The 8,480-nt window shown below is 42.0% G+C and overlaps 1 protein-coding gene across 1 annotated transcript in view; it reads right to left on the bottom strand.

Moving 5' to 3' along the window:
- Positions 1–2,047: 2,047 nt before the first annotated feature.
- LOC137435262 (uncharacterized) overlaps positions 2,048–8,480 on the bottom strand; it is a 54,130-nt gene continuing 47,697 nt past the window's right edge. The window contains exon 8 of the mRNA XM_068128884.2: positions 2,048–6,243. Within this exon, the coding sequence (XP_067984985.2) occupies positions 4,923–6,243 (1,321 nt within the window). The 3' untranslated portion in view covers positions 2,048–4,922. The remainder of the gene's footprint in view (positions 6,244–8,480) is intronic.

Below are 8,480 nucleotides of genomic sequence, written 5' to 3'. Positions count from 1 at the left end.
CTTGACCCAAAGGAATCACCTCGGACTCTGTATCCACTGGTACACCGCGACACTCAATGTGCGAGAGAAAACCTCCCGACCAGTTGAATCTTTGAACATGTTCTATTTTCACGCTGACATATGTTCTATTTTCACGTTGACACATGTTCTATTTTCACGTTGACACACGTTCTATTCTCACGGTGACATGTTCTATTTTCACGAATTTTCATTATTCTCATAATCGTTTGCACACATATTTTCATGTTTTGAAAATGTTGTTTTTGAAATGTCAATTTTGGAAGTCTATCACATATTGCTCATGGTAATTTTGGACTTAAATGGGAAGATGTCATGTATGAAGCTGCAAATATTCACCATTGTAACCCTACACTATGACCGCGGTTTTATTTCCGTTTTTCCAGAAGTTACGGCCCAGCTCGGATGCGGTGAATCGGGCCTGTATTGGGAGGGTCAATAAACGTGTGCTACAATCGATCGTAGTCTGTCGAGATACCTTACATAAAGTGATTTAGAACTGCTTGTTTCAAAAGATATGCGTATACAGTATATTGAACATTTTGGTCCGATGGCGGCCATCTTGTTTGACATCAAATTTAGACCCTATCTGATGAACCAATTTCGGCCTACTTTTGATATGTTGTTCTCTGGACCAAATACTACAGGAAAACACCATAAAACGTTTTCTTGCAATTTTTTGGTGGTTAGTCAGCATAATGATCCTACTCTATCGAAATGTGAGCATGTCTTTTTATTACGTACTATTGGAACTAAGCATGTCTTAAATTAAATCTTACTATAATTCACCAAATGTCTGTCCGTCTGTTCGAAGGTACTGCAAAAACGGCTCAACCGATCGAAACGATATTTTGTGTGGGTAATCCCGGGATCTCCAGGAGTAAAATAGGCTACCGGTATTTAGTTTTTCTAATTTCAGCTTTGGTCTCCTGTATTCTCAGGTTTGGACTCCCGCATAACATTCACGTTCGCATAACGTCCATTGTGACGATGTTCTCATTGTGACGATGTATGTGTTCACAGTAGTGTTTGACGTGACGGTGTGAACGTAATTTCGTAATGTTTTTCGTTTCGTAATCCTTTAATGAACGTTTAATGTTGAATGAACGTTTAATGTTTAATGAACGTTTAATGCCCTTCGATGTCCGGGGCCGCACGCGCGCTACACTGGACGGGCCAGCGTGTACCTTGCCCTTCGCCGTCAGGCTCGGGTAAACCGCTGAGCCCCATCCATGATGGGGACTGGGGCTTGACAGTGTCCTTCATTAAAAGTATAATAAACGCCGTCTCCATCGATCTTGCCAAGGCCGTAACAGCCGTAAGGTTTAATCTCTACATGAGATAATTCCACATAGCTATTTGGGCGGTGAATACGCTAACAGATCACTGTCTCCATCGATCTTGCCAAGGCCGTAACAGCTATCGGCTCAAAATCCTTTTAACTGTTGATTTGGTACAGTTACATGTATCGGGAATTTGGTACACGTATCGGGAGTACATACGACATAGCGATTGTGAACACGATTATCGATCACGATTCACGATCACGATCATAGTGTATCGATCACGATTTGAAACACGATGGAATAATATTTACCGATATGAACAGTGATGTGGCTTTTATTTAAATTCTAAAGATACTGTTTCGATTTTGATGATTTGCGTGTGATATGATTCAACGGATGTTTATATGAATCATTTAAAATTAAAAAAACCTTCAATTTCTGATATTTTGCCTTTTCATTTGGGCTTCCCAATTGAAGCCCCGCCCATAGGGCGGGTACCGTTGCGAGTATATACAATTAGAACACGAGTACATCTATTAATAACATACTATTGAAACTGAGTATGTCTATTAAATATGTACAATTGTAATGCGAGTTCGTCTATTAATTATGTACCAATTACATATTGGAACGTATTAATTAGGTCACACACCGCACACAAAACCACATAAGCAAGTCTTGGTGAGAGTCTGCAATCCTTGATTGCTCTTACTTGTTGATTGAAGTCAGTCAGAGAAGTCAGATTGCCTTTTAAATTGTTTATTCACTTTTCTTGAATATACCACACCAGAGTACAATGTCTACAAGGAATTAGACGTCAATTTAACCTTTTTCTTTAAAGCACTGTATCGTGCATGGCAGAAAGTACGACCACCACTCCCTCTCCAAAATAGAAATTCGTGCAGAATTGTCACTCCACCTCCAAATTCCATCATTTTGGGGTTCACTTTGGGGTTGATGTTGGGTTATGCTACGACTGGAGGTGTGAGATGTCCCTCCTGCAGCTCGGTGTTGTAAAACGGGAAAGCTAGGGGTGAGAGCGACAGTTGGATTGTTTTATCAGAGCTGAGTACATCACAGAGCAGGTCTTATTTTTGTGCTCTCCAAGGACATTTGTGCCAACAGGAGTGTCAGAACAGCTCTGGAGAGTAGAACAGCAAGATGTGTGTCAGTGGTCGGAATGGGAGTGCCCTCCCTGGGCACAGCAGTTTTTTTGCCTGGCCCTCAGCTCCGTGAGGTCAATATGGTGATGCCAGCAGCATAAGGGCACCATTTCACCCTCACCCTTATTATCAGCCCGATATATTATTTGTTCATGCTCACAGTTCCTTTCAATTGCTCTACTTCATGCAATCACAAACAGATCCTTCATTTTGTACAAGTTCATGGCCATACTGAGCAGGTTTTTTTAAATTGTTTATTTATGTAACCATTATCCGAACAGCATTTATATTTATAACAGCATTTATGCACTTCAACACACTTTCCATAAGTGTGTTCTGTGTGTCTTCTGTCGGGTTTGTCCCTCTGTTCACGTTTAATAATTCACTGAATAGAATTGTGTTCCTTTTATTTGCAACTGCTGGTTTAGGTGCAAAGGGAGGGATCACCTGATTGTTCACTACTAATGGTTAAATTTGGTCAATCATACAATTTTGGTTTTCCTGGGGTCAAAACCCCACATGGACGTGGTGGCCTGTACCTCCCATATGTGACAGCTATAAACCTGACCATTGAATCCTGACCCAGCTAGGGGAAACCAGGCATGGTTGCAACACTTTTTCTGTTTCCTTTCATAACTCAAATTTTCTGGGTGTATTTTTGACCCAGCATGGTCTTGTTTTGGAATTTGATGTTGGAAGATTAATTGTGCATAAACAATGTTTTGGGATATCTATTCATGTCGCTGATATTTGGGTCCAAAGGCGACCATTACAACCAAACCCTGATGTAATTTTTCGGGATTGGTTGTAACACATTGTGGGGTTGGATGTAATATACTGGAGTAGGTTGTAACAGTAACAGTAACTTACAATTATTGCAAATGCATCACATTTATTATCAGCATACATCACTGTAGGCCTACAGAGGACTTTCAGGGTTCCTCCAGCTTCCATCTAGTCAGATTTAAGATAGACTTTTTACAGATCCACAGGACTTCCACCCTGTTTTACTCTTGACAGGAAAACAACAAGAAAATTAAAATTTCTTCAACAGAATTTAACCAGCCCATTCGGCATTCATGAGTGGAAAATATCAACACAGTGTGCCTTTAAGTTCTGTTGCTCTATAACCTATAGGGTGGCCCATAAAAATGTCCCATTTGCAATGATTTATCCATTGACTGAGGAATATTTTTCTGGGCTGCAGATGCTGTAGATCATCTGACAGAGGTAGTCATTATTATGAAACCACCAGTGGCATTTCAAAGTGTAGGAAGAGTTGTAAACCTACACATATTGGTCATCAGAATCACAGTTGTGGCACACATAACACGCCTCCCCAGAAGCACAACCTTCATGTGCCCAGCCCTTGCAAACAACACACTTAACCCACTTTTCACCATGTCCACTGTTGGAATATGGTTCAGCACACACAAGGCATAAAGTATCCTCCTCGTTGGATGATGAATGATTGGACTCATAATTCAGCTTTTTCTTTGAAGACTGCGTCGCAGTTTTACCTGCCTTCGCCTTTCCTTTTTCTAAAGTTTTGGATGATTCTTTTGACTGGGGTGCTGCTTCTGTTTTAATTTTCTTATTTGCCACTGCCGTTCCTTGTTCTTCCTCGAGAGCAATTTTTTTGGGCGTATCAGGGACAATTGCAGTTTTGCGCCTCTTTGGTCCTCGGTTGGAGACTTTCTGTGGTGGAGCCCTAGGAAATGTTCCAACCTCCTCTGGCGAAAAATGTGGTTGTGGTGATGTATTTCGACGAGGGGATGGCTGAATTTGTGGTGCACCGGTACTGCAGTTGGTATCTACCTCATTTGACTTAGATGAGTGTTCCTGATTCGTTGCTGCCACGACAGCATTGTAGTGTGCAGCACAGCCAGAACCATCTAATGTAACATGTAGGCCTATGTCACCTCTTGAAATGATCCCTGAACGCCCTGGGTTATGGCATAATTCTATGACTTTTCCATCTCTAGACAAATATATTGTTGCGGTTACTGACGGGCAATTGCACACAGCAGACATCACCAGGTCTCCGAAGTCTGTGTTGTACCTTTTGGAGAAGACATACTTCTGGACGCCACCCACAACATCTTGATCCTCACTTGTGCTAAAAGTCTGATAAAAGTCACCATGATTCCGCACCTCATCTAGAACTTTAGTGCATAGTTCCTGGTGAGATACATCCTCGATACCCTCTGATTTCAGGCTGAAAACTGTTGCATAGAAGAGACAATGACCATCTCCGCGCACCTTTTCAATTTTTCTACCTTTCCTTCCCAAGTATGTCTCGATTGTCCTCCATGCTTCTCCAGCACTGTTTACTTCAGAACGAGAGGAAGATGGTTGGTTTCCTTCCACTGACTGACTCGATGCCACAACATGAGAAGAAGGTGAATGGGGACTCAACCTGTTGGTGCTAGGACATCCATTTGCTTTGGTAGGCTTATGTGAAGGACTGCTGCACCTGGACTGGACTGCTCTGCTGCACCTCAGGGGATGTGGCATCTTGATCAGCGTATTCATAATCAGTGAAGATGTCTGAATTGTAAGGGTAAATCCCACTGACTTTGAATCCTTTCATGATATTTGCAGGAGTAGCTGCACTGGGCCAAGCATCTCTCAGAATAAATGGCAAGTCATATATTGTCATTGTTTTTCCTGGATTATTTATCATCCAGGCATCCTGATGTTCAGGCACATATTTCTTCAGCAGTCCAAAGACACTATGGTCAAGTGGTTGTAATTTATGTGAGCAATGGGTTGGGAATGAGAGGAACACCACCCCATTGTCATTTGCATAGTTCAAGATATCGATGCCAAGATGCGAATTGTGGTTGTCTAACAAGACCAGGACTGGGTGCTCATTGGACGGTCTCACATTACTCACAAAATGCTTCAGGAAAACAAGGAAGCGTTCCGTGTCCATCCACCCTGAAGCAACTGCTGTACCAATGCACCCAGTTGGACCATCTCTGATGAAGTGATCTTTGAAAATTTTCCTTGGAAAAATCAGCATTGGTGGAACAACTGATCCTATAGCACTGACAGCTGGGCACAACGTAACCAATTCTCCTCTTTCTGCGGATGTGATTGCCCCCATTTGTTTAACGCTCTTCTTAGCTACAATATTTATAGGCTTCTGCACTGTGGTAACACCAAACTCATCAACATTCCAAATGTCATTTGGTTGAAAGTGGTACCGATCCATAACTTCAGCAAGTTTGGTGAAAAACTGTTTCACATTTTCACGGTTGAACCCAGACGCCCTAGCCAGACTTGTAGCTTCAGGTATTCTGATGGACAAATTGCGATGGCGTTTAAGATATCCTGCAAACCAAACAGGACCTGCACATTCATCTTTTATCCATGATGGTGGCATTTTGACCTTGAACATTGTTGCACACTGATAGGCCAAGGAACAGATCTCTTTTGGCGTGAGACCAAAGTAAATGTTTGCTGCTGCTAGGATGTATCGTTCCACTTCATTTTCTTGAGCGTCTGTAAACACCTGACGATTAGGAATGTAACCAACAGTAATGTTCATTGCTACACTTTTAGCTCGACTATCATCACTTTCATCCTGTAGGCCTACTAGGTTTTTCTTTTTTCTGACGTATCTCATCAGTGTCACGTGACAGATATTGTACTCTTGTGCCACTGAACGGATGCTTCTCTTTTCATTTATGACTGTATCTACAGCCCTCATCATGACATCAGGAGGTGTTCTCCCTTTTGCAGTCTTCCACGTGGATGTTTGAGGCATTCTGGAAAATAGAATACAAAGTATTACTTCACACAGACTGATAGTAGAACCTCTCTATTAAGGCCATTGTAGGCCAAAAACCGGAATAGAACCGACACAATCTAGAAATTAATTTGTCACATAGGTGAATTCATTGGAAAATATTTTCGTGTATTGCTGTGTGACTTGATGATAACGAGAAAAGTTATGGGGTTGGTTGTAACAGCTGCGGGTTATGTTGTAACATGCTATATGTTTCAACCTGCCCAATTAAATTTGTTACAACCAACTCTGCACCGAGTTTAGGTAAGAATGTGTGATGCCAGATAGTTCATGCTAAAAAAGTAGAGCCCGGCCTACATCATTATACAAACAACAGTCTAAAATACATGAAAAAGTGCACATGCAGAAAAATATACACAACTTCTCGGATGTCGTATTCTACTTGCATGCACTGGAAAAGGTTTTTGCCTTATATTTTCCATGTGCCTGTACCTTTCTGATGGCCTTTGGCATAAACATGGTAGACGTCACTTCAAATACATGTGGGTCACTTCAAACACATGTGGATTATAATCCCCGCCCCCCCCCCCCCCTTTCCCCCTATCGGATAGGTCTGGAACATGTGCTTCATCATGGTGTTTCACAATAAACGTGATCCATCAATGTGTGTGTGCGCCATCCCGAGGATGAACGATAAACTGGCGTGCCATCTGCTGGCATTCGTTTGTGGACGTTAAAGATCCCACTATGTGCTTCGTGAAAAGTAGGTGATCTATTACCAGCACCATGGCCAAATTCCAAATTATTGCCCTAACTACTGCAAGGCAGACAATGGCAAACCACCCAGTATAACACTTGCTCAGTAAGCTGCTTCGGTGGCACCGACGCTCTGTGGAGAGTTATGGTACATTAGAGAGAGATAATCTGCTCTTGCCTGTGCATTTTATTAATTTTAAATGACCAGTTTTTGTCAATTTGCATATTGATATATGGTTAATGGGATGTCAATGGCACTACCTATTCAGAGGCAGGATCTATGTGCTCAGTCCCAAGTTACCCTAAACGCCTTAAGTCAATCACAAGATAAGAGATTGGTATCACCTGTAGACAATATCATACAGCACAGCATTTGGTCCAAAAGCACAACACTGATCTACACATAATACCCCTTAATGGCAAAGTGGATTTTTTTTCTTTTACAAATCTTTTAAAAATTAAAAGCTTAAATGTCTTGAGTCAATAAGTATTCAACGCCTTTGCTATGACACTCCAAATTGAGCTCAGGTGCATCAATTTCCTTTGATCATCCTTGAGATGCCTCTACAACTTGAATAGAGTCCACCTGTGGCCAATTCAATTGATTGGACATTATTTAGAAAGAAACACACCTTTCTACATAAGGTTCCACATTTGACAGTGCATGTCAGAACAGAAACTCCACCATTGAAGTCCAATGAATTGTCCTTAGAACACTGATATAGAACTGTGAGGAGGCATAGATCTGGGTAAGGGTATAAAACAATTTCTGGAGTGTTGAAAGTTCCCAAGAACCCAGTGAGCTCTGTCATTAGGAAATGGAAAGAATATGGAACTACCCAGACTCATCCTAGAGCAGGCCGTACAAACAAACTGAGCAACCAGGCAAGAAGTACCTTGATCAGGGAGGAGACCAAGAACCCAATGACCACTCTGACAGAACTACAGAGTTATTTGGCTGAGATGGGAGAACCTGCCGGAAGGACAAGTCTCTTCATGACATCTTCATTCACAAATCTAGGCTTTATGGGAGAGTGGCCAGACAGAAGTTCATTCCTGTGAAAATGCACCTGATAGTATGCCCGGAGTTTGCAAAAACACACGCGAAATACTCTGAGAGCATGAGGCAAAAGATTCTGTGGTCTGATGAGAATTGAACTCTTTGGCCTCAGTGTAAAGCACTACGTCTGGTGGACACCGAGCACAGCTCATCACCCATCCAACAGCACCCCTACCATGAAGCATGGTGGTGGCAGCATCATACTCTGGGAATGTTTTTCAGCAGCAGGGACTGGGAGACTTGTAAGGATAGAGAGAACAATGAATGGAGCCAAATACAGGCAAATCCTTGAGGAGAACCTGCTTCAGAGTGTAAAAGACATTAGATTGCAGCGAAGATTTATGTTCCAGCAGGACAATGACCCCAAGCATACAGCCAAAGCAACACTGAAATGGCTTCAGAACAACAACGTGAACATCCTTGAGTGTCAAGCCAAAGCC

This window comes from Myxine glutinosa, chromosome 1 (genome assembly GCF_964187855.1).
Source record: "Myxine glutinosa chromosome 1, kmMyxGlut1.1, whole genome shotgun sequence".
Taxonomy (NCBI): domain Eukaryota; kingdom Metazoa; phylum Chordata; class Myxini; order Myxiniformes; family Myxinidae; genus Myxine; species Myxine glutinosa.
The sequence above is the reverse complement of the archived record's forward strand: the minus strand, read 5'-3'. Positions and strand labels throughout refer to the sequence as shown.